Below are 19,722 nucleotides of genomic sequence, written 5' to 3'. Positions count from 1 at the left end.
TTCGTGTTCAAGTTTTTGTGTGAATACAAATCTATTTTTCTCTAGTGGAAACACCTATGGGTGCTGTTTTAATCGTTTTCTAGAGAAGGAAACCAAGGCCTGAACTCACCAAAGGTAGGACTCAGGCAGGTCTGCATGTGTTCCCCAGGCACCCTGAATAGTTATCAGGATGATTCTTGTCTCTCAAGCACCTAACATCCCTAAGTATCCTGGAATCTGGATATGGTGACATTGTGCAAAGACAGAAAAGGTGACAATGCCAGATCTCCAGCCTTGGGACAATGATACTCTGACCCTCATCAATGTCACCATGGGGCCAGGAGACTGCTGCCATGTTGACATCCTTCCTGTACCTCATTTTTTTTTTAACCCCAGGACCCTGTAGACTCAGTTACCCAGTGTGACTAAGGTTATTTTCAGGGCTTGGGCTGTTGCCTTGAACTACACACAGTGGCAGCTGTCTAATGCCCAGAGTGAAGATGAGGGCCAACAGCTACCAGGCCTCCCTCACAGAGCAGTTCTGACCCAGGGTGCATGGTGGGGAGGGGCTTGGTAGAGAGGGGCTGACTAACTCTTTTCACTGGGAGCAGCAGGAGAAGGAGGGTGGATTGGGTAGGAAGCATCTACTTCAGACTCAGACGGGACTGTCCTTTCATCCAGAGGCTCCACCTAGGAGCTGGTAGTCTGCAGAGATCATCCAGGTGCGTAGGGCAGTGAGTTGCACTGACCTTTGTGACTTGTAGGAGATGGGAGGGGCCTGGCGAGTGCTAAACTCAGATGAGATTCATTTCAAGGGGTCAAGGGTCAAGAGGGAATGGAGGAGGCTCTGCCTGGGGGCTCTGCTGAGTCTGAAGGGGGAATCAGGATTGCAAGGGAGATCTTAGGTCCTGAGGGGCTCCCAGCTTGCTGAGCAGGGTCCCAAGGCAGGCCAGGCCTGGCCTCTGTTCCTCTGAAGGGAAGCAGGTGCCTTTAATATGGCTTCTTTCCCTTTCTTGCCTGTAGCTGGGCAGAGCAATGAGAGAGAGGTGGTCACTCCAGGGAGACCTGATTCCCATGGCTCCCACAGGCCTCTGGACAGTGCCACTGTCCTCAAAGGTACCACATGCTCTCTAAACACACACACACACACACACACACACACACACACACACACACACCCCAGCCCGTCAAGAGCAAGACCTGCCCAGTGCTTCCAGCACCTCCCCAGGACAGGGAGGGTGGAGGAAAAAGGCTTTTCTGTAGCACACAGCTTGGGTGACATTGCTTCAGGGTCAGAGAGCAAAGGGCGGGAGAATCTGGAGTCTGGGGACTCTGGCTGTCCCATGGCTCCCAGGATGCCGGAACTGTGTTGACTCAGCCCTTTCTCTTGTAATTCCCCCTTCCTGGGGGTGAGGAGGGGGTCCTCAGGCTCCTGAGAGGATGGGGTGGCCAGGGTGCCGGGGCAATGGGCACCTCTCCTCTGACTGGTACAGGCTGGTTCCCCACAGCTGTGTGGCCCTGGTGACTTTTTCCTTTCTGCCTGTGATACACTGGGAGCCAGGGTCAGGGGGCTCTTTGAGCCCAAAGTCTGTGCCCTCTGTGCTCCATGTGGCACTGGATACCTCATTCCTGCTGTGGCACTCAGTGTCTCTTGAAGTATTTTGTGTGGCTCATAGGACACTAAGATCTGGAGCAGGGAGCCAACACTTGCCAGCACTTCTAGCTGCCAGAAACGATACTAAAGGCGTCCTTCTGCCCTTCAGAAGAACATGTAAGCATATGAGCTCCCCGTTTACCTATCAGGGTACAGAAATATTCCCTCAGTCTCTGCCCCAAAGCTAGTGGTCACAAGTGAGCACACGCGTGCGTGTGTGCGTGCCTGCGTGTGCATGTGTGTGTGCACACGCACGTGTGCACGTGTGTAAGAAGGGTGTTTATGTGGGGCCAGAGGACAACTCGTAGGAGTCAGCTCCCTCCCCACCATATGCGTCTCAGGGGTGTAACCCAGGCTGTCAGGGTTAGCAGCTAGCTCTTGTATCTGCTGAGAGCCACCTCACCTGCCGTTCCCCACACACCCTGAGACAAGATCTTTTCGTTTGTTTGTTTGGTTTGGTTTTGTGTTTTCGAGACAGAATTTCTCTGTGTAGCCCTGGCTGTGCTGGGACTCACTCTGTAGACCAGGCTGGCCTCAAACTCACAGAGATTCGTCTGCCTCTACCTCCCAAGTGCTGGGATTAAAAGCATGCACTACCTTGCCTGGCTCTGAGACAGGATCTTGCTGTTTGTACCTTTGGCTGGCCTGAAACTCACTGTGTAGACCAGGATGGCCTCAGACTTGTGTCTCAGCAGCCACCCTGGCACCTGATACAGGGTTTACTTCTCACTAAGTTTCACTGAGCAGCATTTGCCTAGAGGCTCAGAAAATTGATCACACTCAATAGACTCTGGAGGTGGAGGGAGGGGTGGGAAGGGAGACCCACCTCTCCTTCCTTTATAGGATGGCACTGGCTCCCAGAGAAGGTACGCTGGTGACATTCCTGTTGTAACCACCCTCTGACCCCTACGAAGTAGTTTTGTCTCAACAGCCCTTACTGATGATGATATAGTAGCTTCCCTGGCAGTCATCCTCAGAAAATGAGGTAGCAGGTATGTGGAGACACCCTCATCAGTCTTAGTGGGTGCCATGCCTTCTTCTACATGTCCAACTGAGTTCTTTTCCTCATACCCCAGGAAACCCCAGGTGTAGTATCCTCTGCAGGGGCATCTGGAGGTGAGGGGAATTGGTGTCTGCAAGGCAGTGCCCAGGGGCGCACACACTTAGAAGAGGGTTCTAAGTCTGATGGCTGGAGCTGTTGTTCCACACCTGCCTTTTCTCACAAATGGTTCAGGCCCTGTCTTGATCTACAAGGAAGGAGATGAATTTCATGAATGGCCACTGATGTTGGGGTGATTTGTTGTTGTTGTTTTTCGTTTTATTTTTCTGTTACAGTGTTAGGGTTGGAAACCAGAATCTTGTGCACATGGACAAGCACTCTGCCGTGGACTTCTGTCCTAGTCTGACATCGTTGTTTTTTAAATAGCAAAATGCTCTCCAAAAGATGAGACAATTAAATGTAAAAGACAAGAAAATTAAATGGAGAAAATCATAATTGAATCCCACTGCGGTCTGTACAGAGATGTTTCAGCCAAGCCTGGTCATTCTCAGGGCTGAGCCAGTGTGTCTCAATGCCCTTGACAGGTGCTATTATGAACACACAACTGGCTGGTCCCTCGTGAAATCTTGGGGTAAACAAACCTTTTAGGATTCTATTAGTGTCAGAGCTCTTTCTGGAGTGTTCTTGGTAAACTCATTTTCAGAAAATAATGACCAATAATAACTCCTGGGACATTTCCTAGGGACACTCACTGTTTCACACTCACTGGGAACAACAAGTGAGATTGTCCCTGCACCCCAGATTAGGAATGGGGAAGATAATGGTTTCTCTAAGGCCACACACATCAGAAGACACAGACTGGGAACTAAGCATTGAGAATGTCAGCCCTGGACCTTTCCTCTGCTCACCTCTGAGCCTGATCCCAAGAGAAGAGAACAGGACAAGTGTGGCCCTGGGCCCTGAAGACAAACAAGTCAATACAGTGGCACTGGCTTTGTGAGGTAGAGCCGTCAAGACAGCATGGCCCCAGCGCCTTGCCCCTTCCCAGCTCATCTCAGTCCCGGGGACATCCTGCTCTGTCCCCAGCTCCCAGTCTAACTTCCCGTTTGCTCAAGGCTCATCCTGAACATCCTCCACGGCATCCTCCGTTGCTATCAGGGGTTCCCAACACGCTGCTTGTGTACCACAGCTCCATCACCAGCAATGGAATTGTTCCTGCTCCTTCAACTTCACCCTGAGGATGCTGGGAACCAGCCAGCATCACTAAGCAGATCTGATCGTATGGACAAGAGAAATTCCTTCTCCCTGGATCACCCAGAACTCAAGAGAACTTTTCAGGTCTTGAAAAAGTACTGTGCTTAACCTAGGCGCTGGCTTATCAATAATCCTTGTTCCCCTCGAGCACAGGCTGGGATATATTTGGGGACATTGGAAAAACCTTGTTTGTGCCTCTAATCAGCTATAGTTTAAGTGTCCTGAGGACTCTGGTCATTTTACCCTGAGACAATGACACCCCAGTACTAGTCCCTTGTCCCAACTCTCCTCTTGCAACATCAGCCCTGAGCAACCACATCCTTCACCTAACGGCATCCCTGAACCCAGAACGTGGACAGGACCTCTCATTGGCTGGCTTGTGGCTCCTGAGCTAACTGCTACCTGACCCAACTCCTGTGGTCCCTAGTTCCCTCTGATCCTATCACTGGATGTGCTCATTCATGGTGGCCTGGTCCTGCCTCTATCAGGGTGGCCAGGTATCCTGCCCCCAGGTCTTGTTGCCTAACAGCAACAGCAGGACCACCAACGGGGGCCTCAGGTGATCTCACGCAGATAGGGCACCCTGGGCTTGCAATGGCCACAGGAAGCAGGAAATGGTTTCCCTTGAGTGAACCCTTAGGTCACTCCCTAGGTTTTGCTGGGTTCCTTGGAAGGTGTAAGGGGCCCACGCCTGAACTCACCTCCTGTCTGTACTCCCAGGCAGCTGCACAGATGGACATCCCTTGTCTCAGAGGACCTGTTTCTCCCTCGTTTGTCGTCCCCAGTCTGTTTTGTTTTGTCATTTGAGACAGGGTCTCACTATGTAGCCTTGGCTAGCCTGGAGCTTACTATTTAGACCAGACTGGCCTTCAACTCACAGAGATCCACATGCTCCTGCTTTCTGCTGGGATTAAAGGTGTGTGCCACCACACCTGGCCAGCTGTTCCCAGTCTGGATGGTCCATGCAGGTTTGGAGGCTACTCCACAGCTAGGCTTCCTTTCAGGTTGAGATTCCCACATCACAGCCCCGCTTTGCTTCTCTGCCCCAGTGTGAGGGTCCCAGAGCCAAACACTCCATGCCCTGATGCTAGGCTTACTCTATTCTCCCAAGTACCCTGTGTTGCATTTTAAAAATGACCGGAAGGAGTCACATCATACAACAGGGCCCATGTAGGAGGTTTATTGAGGGGAGGGTGGATAAGGGCCAGAGGAGGGGAGCAGAGACCGGTCCCTGGGGATGAGAGCAAAGGAAGAGAAAGAGAAAGAGAAAGAGAGAGAGAGAGAGAGAGAGAGAGAGAGAGAGAGAGAGAGAGAGAGAGAGAGAGAGAGAGAGAGAGGAGGTGTACAAGGCCTGCTTTTTATAAGGAAATGTAGCGAATGCACACAGGGAGTGCTTTTAGTAGCTGCAGCTGAGGTATATCCTGTCAGGACCCTAAGGGCAGGCCAGTACAGATGCCTAAATGCTAACATCCTGACCACCCTGGGGCCCCTGGCTCACACTGTCCCTATGCACAGACGCTCTGCACCCTTAGTGTAAGCACTCAGGACTTGCTCTCACTGTGCGAGGACACAGCCCGATACGAGTCTCCCTTACTTCCTCTATACTCCCCAGATGCAGACAGCCCTGAGCAATTGGATATTCGTTGCTTTCTGAGTCATCTCGGGAAAGGAGCAGGGACGTGTTTCCAGTGACTGGTGGGGCCCTTTCTGGGAGAGGGTATCATGGTGGCTGAAAAAGAGGAGGCTGGCCTGGTTCTTAGGGGGCTGGTGTGCCCACACGAAGGAGCCTCATTCTTCTGTGTAGTGCAGGGGAAGGGGTTGATGCTTGACAAACCTAGGAATCTGACCCTCAGTATGGGGGCCTAGGTCCCTTAGCTTCCCATATGGGGCCTTGAACTTTTCCCAATGTTCCAAAGCTAACAGTGTAGGTAAAACAACTGCCAGAGGACCAGGTGGTGGCGCACGCCTTTGATCCCAGCACTCCGGAGGCAGAGGCAGGTGGATCTCCGAGTTTGAGGCCAGTCTGGTCTACAGAGCAAGTCCTGGGATAGCCAGGGCTACACAGAGATACCCTGTCTTTACCCCTCCGCCCACTAAAAGAAAAGAGCTGCCGGAGGCTGGGAGTGGGTAGAGTACTTGTCTAAAATGCTTGAGGCCCCAGCAATGCATAAAACCAGGTGTGGTGGTGCACATCTGTAATCCCAGTACTTGGGAGGTGGAGAGGTAGAGGCAGAAGAATCACAAGTTCAAGGTTATCCTAGGCGGCATACTGAGCTCGAGACCATCTTGGACTACAGAGAACCCACCCACATTTTCCTCACACACAGAATTACTGACCACAAATTGAGAGAGCTTTTCACCAGAGTCCATGGTGGCTCCAGGGCACATCTGATACCAAGATTTGTGGAGGAAACACAAGACCGAGTTACTGGGGGCGGGATGTGAGTGTGGGAGTTGCTGGCAAGCTTCGGGATCCTTGGGCTTCATACTCCCAGCTGCGGCAAAGAACGGGTCCTGGGTTCAACGCCACAAGCTCTGCCTACAGGTATCTACGATGGTAAGGGGACATCTTCAGCATGACAAAAGACTTTAGCCAGTGCCAGTGGCACAATGTGCTTGAGTGACTCACAGGAAGTCCCCATTCTTCCTCATCATGTTCATTCTATGCCAGGACACTGCAGACTTGGGTTCTCAGACCATATGGATAAGGTCACCTGAGGAAGATGGGGCTGGAAAATAAATACCTGCCTCAGCACCCCTCAGTCAGAGCCCTAGCCCCAGCAAGAAGATGTCCAATCAGCCTGATGAGAGGTCAGCAGGCCAGGATGGGGCTGGCAGCAACTAGTCTCATCTAGGGCAGATTCTGAGTTTCCCAAGGAGGATGCCCACAGGCATGGGGCAGTGAACTGAGCATCAGCTCCACAGTATGTAGGGGACAGGAGGGACAGGGTGGTGGCCTGGTTGGGACTAAACCCAAACCAAGAGAGAGTAATACAAGCTGCAGGGGCCTGAGAAGAGCTCCAGTCAGGGTTCACTTGGGGGATGAGAAGGACGGAGGATTGCAAGGGGTGGTCGTGTCCCTGCCGCATATTCCTTTCGGTATCTTATTGAGCAGGGCAGTGGGGGTGGGCTGCACTCAAAGGTGACTGGGAATCAGCCAGTTCTGTGGCCAGCTGCAGGCCCCTAATATCGCCAAACAACCACCTGCCTGTGTCCACCCCTGCACCAGCTCCCGGTGCTCTAGCAGAGGCCCACCCTAGGGTCATTGTACCTTCTCTGTCCCACACTTCAGGACTGAGGGAGGCCGCTGGGGAGGGTGAACCCTGACACCCCTGCACACCTCTCTCTGCCGGGAGTGGCCTGGAAGTGGCTTTAAGGGGAAGGGCAGTACAAGGAAAGGTGGTGTGTGTTTCCTGAAAGCAAAGAGCTGGACGAGCTCCCAGTGGGCTGCAGAGCAAATCCTTGGAAAGCACTCTTTGCTGTTCATTTAGAGGGCCTGCGGGCAGTGCTGTAGGACGTGAGGAGGACACTTGGGGTGCCTACCTGCTGGGTGTGCAAGGGGCCTGGCCATAGGCAGAAGGCCAGCACCTTCTGGTGTGGGGACTGTTTGGGTCCAGCAGGTAGAAAGCAGCCTTTCCCACTCCTTTCAGGGTCGTTTTGTTTCTAATTTTATTTCTTTTGGACAAGGGAGATCTATGTGACCCAGGCTGGCCTCAAATTCCCATGCCAAAGTTCTTGCAGGAGGGTGTTGTAGATGTAGCCAACCGTCTTATTAAATAAGAAACACAGAACCAATGTAAAAGAGAAAGCCAAGAGGTCAGAGCTCAGAGCTAAAATCTCACCCTTCCTCCTGCGGTGGTCCTAGCTCTCCGAAAAAGAGCTACTTCCTGTGTGTACGTCTTTTCATAGTCTTTTTGTTCTGTCTTCTCATTGGTTGTAAACCCAAACATGTGACTGCCTCGTCACTGTCTGTATGTACAGCCCCCCAAGTCTTAAAGGCATATGTCTCCAATGCTGGCTGTATCCCTGAACACACAGAGATCTACCTAGCTCTTCTACCAAGTGCTGGGATTAAAGGCGTGTGCCACCACCGCCGCACTCTGTCTATGGCTCTATTAGCTCTGACCCCCAGGCAACGTTATTTATTAACATACAATCAAAATCACATTTCAGTACAATTAGATTACCACCACAGGGTGTCTACTCTTTTCACTGGCTTTTACTTGCTATTTTACGGGTCGCTGGCAGAGTGAAGGTGGATTGCCCAGCAGTTACTCAGACTGCACTGGGTCTGGGATGGGACAGAGAGGGCAGCGGTGGGAAGCAGGGTTTGGGGACCTGGGACCTTTCTACATGAAAACAGGGTGTGCCCAGTGACATGCATACCCAGACTCCAGGCACCCCCCTACCTCCTACAGTCCTACGGGACCACACAGGTTGGGAGTTTAGAAACACAGATGTACCTGTGGAGCACTCAGGACCCCGATAGAAGTGGATCGTATCAATCTATTTCATTCAGCCTGATGCACACTCTGCAGCTCCTGATTCTCAGAAGGCCAGATTATTGGCAGGAGGCCAGATTGTTTCCTGGGGAGTGACCACCTTCCTCAGCCTGTGGAAGCCCCTAGGCCTGTCCAGCAGGATTCAATCCACTGTCCACTCTAGGGTCTTGCATGTATTGGGCAAACACTTTACCACTAGGCTACCTCTCCAGTCCTTTTTGACATTCTGAGACAGGCTTGCTAAGTTGGCCACGCAGCCTTTGAACTCACATGGCCGTCCTCCTGCCTCAACCTTGCAGGTGGCTGAGATGGCAGGCCTGTGCCTCCAGGCCCAGGTCTCTTCTGCTTACTGCTTCTGAGCACATGCACGTGACCCAAGTGTCCTGGCTCTTCCCTTGTGGCTGATACAGTCCGCTGAAGGAATCCACAGGACTTACTCGTCTGGGTACAGGTTGGTGGACATTTGGGCTGTTACCAATTAGGGATCTTAGGAGTAACACTGCTTTCAACAGTTTGTGTTTTGTGTGAACACATGTTTTCTCTTGGAGGAACACCAACTGCAATTGTGGACTCACACAGAATGTTTAATGGATCCAAGGCTCCCAAATCCAGGACCGTGATTACAACCTGTTGACTGTGGCCAAGGCTGGAGTTCTCCTCAGTTCTTGGTATCCACCACCTCCTTGGCTTCAGGAATTCTAGGGGTTGTTCGGAGTCTCTTCCCGGGTTTTATTTGTGACAGGGTGTCTTTCTGTAGACCAGCATGGCTTTAAACTTGCGCTGATCCGCCTGCCTCAGCCTCCAAGGTGCTAGGCTTACAAACATTAAGTCACCATGGCTAGCTCTGTGTCCTTTCTTTCTTTGGAGATAGAGCCTCATGAAGCCCAGGTTGGCCTTGAACCCCTGAACCTCCTGCCTTCATCTTCTGAGAGCTGGGATTACAGATTTGCATCATTATTCCAGATTTCTTAGTTTCATATTTACTGTTGCTTTGATAAAAACACCTCAACAGAAGCAACTTAAGGGTGGGGGTGTTTGTTCTGGTTCCCAGTTCAAGGTATACTTGGTCACTGTGGGGAAGGCATGGAGGCAGGGGCATGAAGCAAGTAATCACGTGATAGTCACAGTTCAGGAGCAGAGCAACGAATGCATGCTGCCCAGCTCTCTTTGTACAGTTCAGGAGCCCGGTCAGAGAATGGTGCCTCCTACAGTCCGTAGGTCTTCCCACCTAAACCAACACGATAATCCCTCCTGGAATGCCCAGAGGCCTTTCTCTCAGCTGATTCTGTCAAGTTGGAAATCAACACTATCACATTCAGTTTATTCTGGCCTGGGGAGTCCGACCCAGCGCCTCCCTCGCATTAGACAGGGACTCTACTAACTGCGCCACACCCCAGCTCTGCTCTCCCCGTTCCTAATTAGCATTTTTTGTCAGGGCTAGCAGTGTACATTTCACCACATGTCCATATTTCCTATTTGCATATCCTTTTTGGTGAATGTGCAAATGTTTTTTATTTTGTTTTTTAATTGCTTCCTAAGTTCTACATAATATGTGTCTCAAATCAAAGTCTTCTAAACATTTAAACGTTCTATGGAGAGCTATTTTCGTTGTACAGAATGGGGAGGATAGAGGACAAGGGACAGGAGTAGAAGGGATCTGAAAGTTCTGAAGGGTCTAGTCATTTCTCAGTTTGGACCAGAGAGCCGTGGACTCTGTTGTGGGGACAAGACCACCCGGCCAGCCCTGGGCCTTGTATCTGCTGTAAGCTGGGAGGAAGGACAGGTGAGGTCCACTCACATCTCCCCCCAGTCCTGCTGCATATGGCGGGGAAGAGCTCTTACCTCCATTTGTCTTCGTATGGAGTCTGCAGCCCAGAGTGCCAGGGACCAGCTCAGAGGCAGAACACATTGAGATAGATAGGCTGGACGGAGTGGTCTTCACTGAAACCTGACTTTCTTTTCCCCAGTGTGGGAAGGGGGCAATGCCCCCTCCAGGCAGCCTTCCTGGTTCCTGCAAGACACACTCCCCCACATCTGGGAGTCCAGCTTCAGGGGCTCCTCAGAAAGTTCTAAAAACACCTTCCTCACTGTCCCTATTCCCACATCCAGCCCTGGGTCTTCCTACTCCACCTCAGGTCAGAGGGGTCAAGTCTCTAGCTGCCTGAGCAGGACTTCCTGTCTGGCTGGGGCCTAAAGACCAAGGGTGTGGCCAGAATGCGGAGTATAGGACCTTCCTCAGTTCCAAATCTCAGGTCAGAGTTGGAGGGTTCCACTGGCACCCTCTAGATCAGAGATCCCCTCTAGGTGTGGGGGAACTGAGGCTGGGGACAGGTGTTCGGTCCTCCTCCTGTACATGACGTCGTAGGGCAGGATGTGGCTGTTTCGGGCCTGCCTGTCCCACAGCCAAGGCTCAGGATGGCACAGTAGGTGCTGGAGGGCTGACTCAGCAGTTAAGAGTATGTACTGATTTTGTAGACAACCCAAGTATGGGTGGTTTACAACGGCTGTAATTCCAGCTCCAGGGCATCTGATGCTCTCTTCTGGCCTCTGTGAGCATCTGCACTCATGAGCACATATAAGGCTCTGCCCACATCATTAAAAATACAATACATCTTAAAAAAAAGAATGCACACTAAGTGTTTGATCTAGTGATGCATGAGCCCACTCTGGAAGACAGAGCATTGTCTCCCTCAGGAGCAGATCTAAGGAGGGGCTATTTGGGGAGGTAGGCGCTGTCGCTCATCCCAGTACAGATGTGTCACCATAGGCCATCCCAACTGGTCCAGGAACCTGATGTCACCTAGTTTTAGGGACATAGCCTTCATGTAACATATCCCCAAATCCTGAACCCCAGAGCCATCACAGGTCCCCTTTAGGGCCCTCTCCTGTCCTACTTCCGTTTGCCTCTAATATTAGGGACCTGGTCTCCTCTTCACTCTGTCACTTAGTTTCCCACAAAGTTCTTGACACTCCGGATTCCAGGTCTGCTGTGGAGGAAGAAATTCCATCTGTGCATCCGTGCATTCCCTCAACAACCGGTGACAGCCTGGTCTACAGAGTGAGTTCCAGGACAGGCATCAAAACTAAACAGAGAAATCCTGTCTCGAAAACAAAAACAACAACACAAAAAGAAAGGAAGGAAGGAAGGAAGGAAGGAAGGAAGGAAGGAAGGAAGGAAGGGAAAGAGAGAGAGAGAGAGAGAGAGAGAGAGAGAAAGAAAGAAAGAAAGAAAGAAAGAAAGAAAGAAAGAAAGAAAGAAAGAAAGAAAGAAAGAAAGAAAGAAAGAAAGCCCGAGGTTGACTTCTAACGCACGGAGAGCACACACACACACAGAAATGACGAGGGACAGTCATTATCAGCAACAGCAAGGACAAGCACTTGTCACTTTTCTGACTGTTGAAGAGAGGTGAAGAGACATTTCCCCAGGGGGTAGTTTTCTGTTGTCTAGACAAATGGAGATCCAGCACCCCAAGATCCCAGCCACATCCCCTGCCAGTGGGTTCCAGACACAGTACACCTAAGTGCCCAGTAACAGCAGTCACTTGAGAACCTCGAGTAGGAGTACAGCAAAATCCATGACTGCTTTCACGTGCTTTAATGAGCCATAGAGGGTGGCTGACTGCACACTGTAGGTGCCTGGGTGGCAGGGGCAGGAGTGGTCAGGGATGGCGATGGGGAGCAGAGGGACAGGGAAGGTGATAGGACAGGAAGGCAGGGATGCCACCTGGGCAGGAAGCAGTGTGTTGGGAACAGCAGGCATCTGGTTCTTCCCTGACCCTGGTAGTGGCATAGGCAAGCCTCAGGGTTCCACAACTGGAAAATAAACTCGGAAGCCAATACTATTTGCTAACAGTAGCTGTCTTGTTCTGTGCTTACTTTAACACATCCATTATTTTCAGTTACATTTGGAAAGTTCACATTTAAAGAGCTTTCTGATTCTAGAACATCCTTGATGCAGATCTAGATCATGTTATCTATCATCCTCTTTTTGAGGGGGAAATTTCTCTTCAGACTCCAGGGTAGAGAGATACTAGCAACACATTCTCTCGGCATCTGCGAGGCTGAGAAATCGAGAAAGCCCTGCTTTTTTTTTTTCTGTTTGTTTTTTTGTTTTTTTTTGAGACAGGGTTTTTCTGTGTAGCCCTGACTGTTGTGGACTCATTTGTAGATCTGGCTGGCTTCAAACTCACAGAGATTCGCCTGCCTCTGCCTCCCAAGAGCTGGGATTGAAGGTGTGCGCCACCACCGCCTGGCTAAGCCTTGCTCTTTGATTTTTGTTTCGAGCCAGGATCTTGCTGTGTAATCCAGATCTCAACCATCCTCCTGGGATTACACCTGTGTGGGCCACCACGCTCACCTCCTTACATGAGCTCCTAACTGGTTAATCTCTTGGGCCTGAACCAATCATAATTCCTTGGAGTACCCAGATCCACAGCCCCTGATTCAATGGTGCTGGCAGGCCTAACCCCTCTTGGCCCTCCAGGCTTGGAGCCTCCTGTGTGTCCCTAGGACACCCTCTCCCTCGACACCTCTGGATTCCTGTGGTTCCATCTTGACAGCATCCTGTTTGAGAGCGCTGGGGACATCTTGTTAGAGAGGGAGCCTGCCTGCCCTGTGCTGTCCAAGGAATATGTCCAAGTTGAATATACCTCTGGGGTGTGCAGAGAATAGGGCCGGGCAGTCCTCAGAGAAACCCAGGCGGCGGCAGTGGGGACCAAGCTGGTGATGGACTAGAGCTCAAGGTGAGGAGAAGGCTGTAACCCCTGACCTGCAAGCCAGAGGAGCCAGGTGGCGGGGTGGATGGGCAGGCAGGACAGTGGTCATCCTGGTCCTGGAGGGGTACAGGGCTGGCTAGGGTGGAGTGTCTTCTGGGAGGAGGCTGGTAGCCTCTTCTTAGGTTTTCCTCCTCTGCTAGTGTTGCCCCTTACTGATGAAATGCTCAGCTTATCAGATGCCCGATAAACAGTCTTCCATATCAGGAGAGCTGGGCAGATAAGGCCCAGGACACACTGCAGGATTTATCTGTAGAGCTGGGTCTGATGGGGGAGCAGGGTCCCTTGGGCAGGGACACTCGGTCCTGTTCCCTGGCAAGGCTGATTCCTATTCTGACAAGGTCCCTCATGTGACCCTCTCTCTAAAACTGTCCAGGAAAGCTGAGCCTGAGCCTGAGGACTCGGGGGACTTCAGATGAATGGCACTGTTATCCTTACTCCTTTTGGGGTCGCTCACAGACACTATCTCCTGTTCTATATCCCTCTTGGGAAATGTGTTAGAGTGTGTCAACTAGTCATTATAGGTGACACTGAGCTAGGAGCTTTTTTGAGACCTCCTCTGAATCCTTGGGCAAGGGACAGGGTCCTCATCTCAACAGTTGGAAGGAGTGTCATCTCAGTGATGTAGGGCACTCAGCTGAGAGGGACCCTCAGTGTGCAGTGCTCTGTCCATGGTGGGACCCCCTGGAATCTCCAATACCAACAGCAGCCCTGGTGGACCCTGAGCAGAGACCAGTTGGATCTCAGAACTCTGCCTTCCAATAGCCTGAAACACCAAAACCCCATGCGGGGTGTTTGTTGCTGGTCTTCTGCGATCAATCTGTGACTTGTGGGACTCAGAAGGTCATCTGGGTGGTGGGGGCATTGTTACATGAGGGCCTTTGATCTAAATCATTTCCTTCATGTCTGGATTGGAGGGCGGTATGCCCCTCCTCTCATGAACTCTGGTCTGGGAAAATAAAAGGGCAGACAGAGGACAGCAGGCAGAGTAGAGAGCAGCAGAGACCACCAAGGTAAAGTTCTTTCCCAGAGCCCCTGGCATCTGCTCATCACCCTGAAGCAGAGTGACCAAGCTTGTGACCTTAGTGACCTGGAGCACCAGACCCCAGACTCCCTGGCTGAACCTCCTCTCCATTTCACGGGCCCTGGCTCCATTTGGATTCGATTCTCTGCTAACCCCAGTCCAGCCCTGTCTCCCAGCTGGACTCAAGCTGAATTCCTCGCCTCTTCCAGATGCTGAAGCCGCTGCTGCTGGCGCTGTCCCTCCTGGCCAGCCTGTTGCATGCCGTCCCTCGTGAGTTGTGTCTTGAGCCCTCCCTGTCTCTCTCTCTCTGACCTTCACAGGCCACAGGCTATGGGAGAATGTGGAGGATCCCAGGGATAGTTGCTCCTGTACAGGAAGGAGCAAGCCAGGATGCTGAGGTTGCCCCCTTCCCTTTTGCAGGTCCAGCTGAGCAGCGAGTAGGCATTGTGGGAGGACAGGAGGCGTCTAGGAGCAAGTGGCCCTGGCAAGTGAGCCTGAGATCAAAGTCCAGCTACTGGAAACATTTCTGCGGAGGCTCCCTCATCCACCCACAGTGGGTGCTCACTGCGGCACACTGTGTGGGACCGTGAGTTTGCCTGGGCCTGACACGGGGGTGCGGCGTGGGGATGGGGGGGTCAAGATTTCTCCCACAGTCCCCAGTGTTCAGAGCCTCCCAAACAGGGCTGTATTCTTCCAGGCGCACCCGAAGCCCAGAGTCCTTCCGGGTGCAGCTTCGTGAGCAGCATTTATACTACAAGGACCGACTCCTGCCTGTGAACCGGATCATTGTGCACCCCAACTACTACTTGGCTAAGACTGGGGCAGACATTGCTCTGCTGAAGCTCAAGGACGCTGTGAATGTCTCCACCCATGTCCACCCCATATCCCTGCCTCCTGCCGCGGAGACCTTTCCCAAAGGGACATCATGCTGGGTGACAGGCTGGGGTTACATTAAAAATTCTGGTATGTGTCAGGGATGGCTGCCAGCTAGTTGGGCAGGGACTAGATCTCACCCAGCCCCAACATTGGAGGGTGGACAGGGGTTCCCAAGGCTGGCCAGTCCCTGATGAGCCTCCCCCAAAGGCTGCATCTCTTTCACCCCAGTGCCCCTCCCGCCGCCCTATCCCCTGAAGGAAGTGATGGTGCCCATTGTGGAAAACAGCCTCTGTGATCGGAAGTACCACGCTGGCCTCTCCACAGGGGACAACATTCGCATTGTCCGTGATGACATGCTGTGTGCTGGAAGTCCTGGGAAGGACTCCTGCCAGGTGGGTCCTGTGTCCTCCCCCGTACCCCACCCCATCCAGGCTCCATATGGAGTGCTAGCCCCTGTCTTCCCCAGGGTGACTCAGGGGGGCCGCTGGTCTGCCAAGTCAAGGGTGCCTGGCTGCAAGCAGGTGTGGTCAGCTGGGGTAAGGGCTGTGGAGAGCCCAACCATCCTGGCATCTACACCCGGGTGACGTACTACTTGGGATGGATCCACCGCTACGTCCCTAAGAACTCCTGAGCTACTTCCAGGTCAGAGGAGAACCAGGCTCTATTGTCTTGAACTGGATGCTTCCTGCCCAGGTGGAACCTCCACCTTCCTGTCCTTCTGCCTCCCCTGTCCCTCTGAGCCCCTGGCCACCCCCATCCCCTCTGCTTCCCACTCCAGGTGGCTGCACAGGGTACTCATTAAAGTACATGCAAACAGCTATGGGGGTTGCTCTCCTCATTGTGGGTGTCACTGGGGGCAAATGGAGTACCTTGGCCAGGCTGTGATGCCCTTGCTGTGGGGTCCTAGTCACGGGACTGGCATACCGTAGTGGGGTTGGGCCTCTTACCAGGCCCTGTCCCGGGACTAACCTCTTTCCACACAAGCTCACTTTAAAAACGTATTTTAAACACATGTCAAACAGACGCTTGTTGCTGGGCGTAGTAGTGGGGCACGCCTTTAGTCCCAGCACTCGGGAGGCAGAGGCAGGAGGATCTCTGTGAGTTTGAGGTCAGTCTAGTCTACAAAGGGAGTTCCAGGACAGCCAAGGCTGTTACACAGAGAAACCCTGTCTTAAAAAAAAAAACCCACAAAAACAAACATGTGCTTGTTTAATATATGTGCATGCCAAGGTGCATGTGTGGAGGCCAGAGGACAACTTTGTCCAGTCAGTTTTCTCCTTCTACTTTTTTTTTTTTTCTGGTTTTTTGAGACAGGGTTTCTCTGTGTAGTTTTGGTGCCTGTCCTGGATCTCGCTCTGTAGACCAGGCTGGCCTCGAACTCACAGAGATCCACCTGCCTCTGCCTCCCGAGTGCTGGGATTAAAGGCGTGCGCCGCCGCCGCCGCCGCCGCCGCCAGCGCCGCCGCCGCCCGGCCCTTCTCCTTCTACCTTTGCGAGGACTCTGGGCATCCAACTCAGGTCCTCAGGCTTTGACAGTCAGCACCTTTACCCACTGACCGTCACCTTGCCTGCCCACAGCTCATTTCTTTTATGTGAGAGACATCATGTCCTTAAGACATGGAGAACAGCATGGACACCTTAAAAGACCCATGTAGGGGCTGGAGAGATGGCTCAGAGGTTAAGAGCACCGACTACTCTTCCAAAGGTCCTGAGTTCAATTCCCAGCAACCACATGGTGGCTCACAACCATCTGTAATGAGATCTGGTGTCCTCTTCTGGCCTGCAGTCATACATGTTGTATACATAATAAATCTTAAAAAAAAACAAATAAAGACCCATATAGAGGGAAGCCAGTCTCACTGCAGCCGGCCCAGGGGATAAAGCATGGCCAGTGCACCCCCACCCTCTGCAGGTATTGCTCAGCCATCTTCACCCTGCAGTGGCAAAAGACATCTCCTTTGCATCATTGACGGCTCCGTGACTGCCCTGATAGGAACTCCTTGCCATCCTGCCTTCTCATCACGCTCTGCATAGAGTCCACATCATTACTGCCTCTGCTGCCCAGAATCCCACGTGATGGGGCCTGGGGGTGTAGCTCAGTTGGTGGTATTTGACTAGCAGGCAGGGAACCTTGGCTTCGATCTCCACCATCAATATAAGCAAGTGTGGTAGTACACCCCTGCAATCCTGGCACTGGAGAGGTGGGAGCAGACCAAGAGTTCAAGGTCATCCTTGTCTTCAAATTGAGTTTGAGGCCAGCCTGGGATATGTGAGACCCCATCCTAAAAGAAAAAAGCTCAAAAATAATTTCACCTGGTGTGGCGCACGTCTTTAATCCCAGCACTCGGGAGGCAGAGCCAGGCGAATCGAGGCCAGCCTGGTCTACAGAGTGAGATCCAGGACAGTAAGATACCAAAACTATACAGAGAAACCCTGTCTCGAAAAACAAAAACAAAAACAAAAAAATTCATGCAGTGGCACATCTGGCTGTTACAGTGGACTTTACTTTGAGGGGCTCTCAGTTGAGGCTCTCGGGATTTGGGTGTTCATGGCTATTCCTACTCACACAAATGCCTGTTTCTGGAACATTCAGCTGAAAGGAGCTATTGGCTCGTGAGTGGGCCCCAATGGGGTAGCCATTCCCTGTTTTTTGGAATGTCACTTATGTTTCATAATCACATGCCATCAATGCTGCCCCTTTGCCCCCCCTTGTCTTGATTCAGCTTCTGTATTGGAGGTAACATCTGGTGTGGGGTGACATCCACGATTTTACAATTACTGCTGAGGGCTGACCGTTCCCTTTCTTGGGTAGAGCCCTCATCCTTGATGGGGAAATGAAGTCAGTTTTCTCATCCAATGTTTGGTACCATCTTTTGGTGGTGGTGCTGGGTGTGTGTGTGTGTGTGTGTGTGTGTGTGTGTGTGTGTGTGTGTCACACTCTTAACTGCTGAGCCATCTCTCTGGCCATCTTCTTAGTTTTAATTTTTTAATGTCAAACATAATACACATCCACCACAAAAATAAAAGGTAAAGCTGGAACTCGGTCCCTTGTTCCTCCATGCCACCCATCTCACTCTCAGGGTCACTGTGGATCCTGCCTGGTAGGTGATGACACCCTGTCTGATAAGTGCATTTAGCCATCCTTCAGTGGAGGCCAGGCAGGGTCGGACATGGACCGAGATCCTAGTGAGAAGCATCTAGGGCCAGGCAAGGGGCGAGGAGGAAGGATGGGAGGGGAGAGCAGCCTAGCCTCCTGATGGGCTTTCTCCTTATCTGACCCCGGCAGAGCAGCTCTGCTCAGCTCGGAGTCAGTTGACAGATAAAAGTGATCACTGGCTTCATCTCCCGCCATGGGCTACAGGGGTCAGGCCTGAGAGCTTTCAGGGCAGGGCCCAAACCCTCTGTCTCAGCCAGAGGCCAGTACCCAGCTGAGCAGGCTACTTTAGACAGATGTAGCTCTCAGCTCTGGCTCAGTTACGGGAGACGCTGGCTCTCTCTGTCTCTCTCTGTCTCTCTCTGTCTCTCTCTCTCTGTCTCTCTCTCTCTCTCTCTCTCTCTCTCTCTCTCTCTCTCTCTCTCTCTGTGTGTGTGTGTGTGTGTGTGTGTGTGTGAGTGTGTGGAGTGTCTCTAGGGCCAGGCTGCCTGTCCCTTTGCTTTTCTGCCAGGTGGAAACAGAACTCACTCACTCCTGTCTTGCATGGATGGAGCTTTAGTCTGGATAGCAGACCTGGAGTGAGTATTGAGGGAGCCGGGGAACAGGGTTGTATGCAGGTGGGGAGATACCAAAAGCAAAAGGAGGTGGGACAGGTAAGGGTCCTGGAGTCCTCTCCTGTGGGGACCTGGGGATAGTTCAGAGGGTCAAGACTCAGGATCTGATTCTGTGAAAACCTGAGTGACGCCAGGCTCCTTGGGTTGGCTGGAATAGCCCATAAGAACTCGTGGTTCCCTTCCCTCCACTGTCTGCCATATGTTGGGATGAACTGGCGAGCAGGTCCTATGTTCTCAACATTCCCCTCTGAGTTATGCAGCTCCCCGAGGGAGGCCAGTCACACGGGGTGGGCTGAGAGCATGCTTCTGTGAGACTAGGTCAAACACTGAGCATGCTCTCTTGAGCCGCAGGACAGGTGGGCACGAAGCAGGCACAATTTGCCCTGTGATGTCACACACCCCGAAGAAGGAATGAGCCACCCTCTACAGCCAGTTTCTCTACATCTAATTGGGGATTCCTTACCTAAAAAGTATCAGGGAGACCCTCCAACCCTGACCTGTGATTTGGAGCTGGGAGAAGTTCCTGACTCTGGCCGCACCCCTGGGTCAGCTGACCATTAGGCTCCAGATAGACCAGAAGCCCTGCACAGGGTTCTGATTCTGTTTATCTGGGGTGGGGTTAGGAGACTCCAGGCTGGATATGAGAACAGGGACACAGAGGAGGATGTGCCGCCCTAGAGGGCTGGGCCTCTCTGAGGAGCCTTGGAGGCTGAGGATCTGGAGAATGGGAGAAGCATGCTCTGAGAACCAAGGCTGCAAGGCCTCCTCTCCACACTGGGGGAAGAGAAGCCCGGGCTGTGGTGGGGACAGCTGGGCCCCATTCTGTTCCTGTTATTTTCCATGTCCTTGAACTGGGCCCTTGCTGCCAAGGCTGGGTGTAGCCTTTGTGTGAG

General features: G+C 52.3%; 1 protein-coding gene across 1 annotated transcript; it reads left to right on the top strand.

Annotated features, from left to right (window-relative positions):
- The first annotated feature begins 14,085 nt into the window (after nt 1-14,085).
- LOC114681248 (tryptase beta-2-like) lies at nt 14,086-15,873 on the top strand. The gene is made up of 6 exons (XM_028854666.2): nt 14,086-14,174; nt 14,395-14,455; nt 14,606-14,771; nt 14,883-15,148; nt 15,290-15,453; nt 15,528-15,873. Exons 2-6 carry the CDS (start codon nt 14,395-14,397, stop codon nt 15,690-15,692), a joined length of 822 nt encoding a protein of 273 aa, XP_028710499.1. The 5' UTR covers nt 14,086-14,174; the 3' UTR covers nt 15,693-15,873.
- Nucleotides 15,874-19,722: the final 3,849 nt, after the last annotated feature.

The sequence above is a fragment of the Peromyscus leucopus genome, chromosome 8b, assembly GCF_004664715.2.
Source record: "Peromyscus leucopus breed LL Stock chromosome 8b, UCI_PerLeu_2.1, whole genome shotgun sequence".
Classification (NCBI taxonomy): Eukaryota; Metazoa; Chordata; class Mammalia; order Rodentia; family Cricetidae; genus Peromyscus; species Peromyscus leucopus.
The sequence above is the reverse complement of the archived record's forward strand: the minus strand, read 5'-3'. Positions and strand labels throughout refer to the sequence as shown.

Bases quoted from the DNA above. Each gene is read 5' to 3' on its own strand.
- LOC114681248 (XM_028854666.2), top strand. From the start codon at position 14,395: ATGCTGAAGCCGCTGCTGCTGGCGCTGTCCCTCCTGGCCAGCCTGTTG. The intron at 14,772-14,882 runs GTGAGTTTGCCT...GTATTCTTCCAG, and splicing joins GCGGCACACTGTGTGGGACC to GCGCACCCGAAGCCCAGAGT. The intron at 15,149-15,289 runs GTATGTGTCAGG...CTTTCACCCCAG, and splicing joins GGGTTACATTAAAAATTCTG to TGCCCCTCCCGCCGCCCTAT.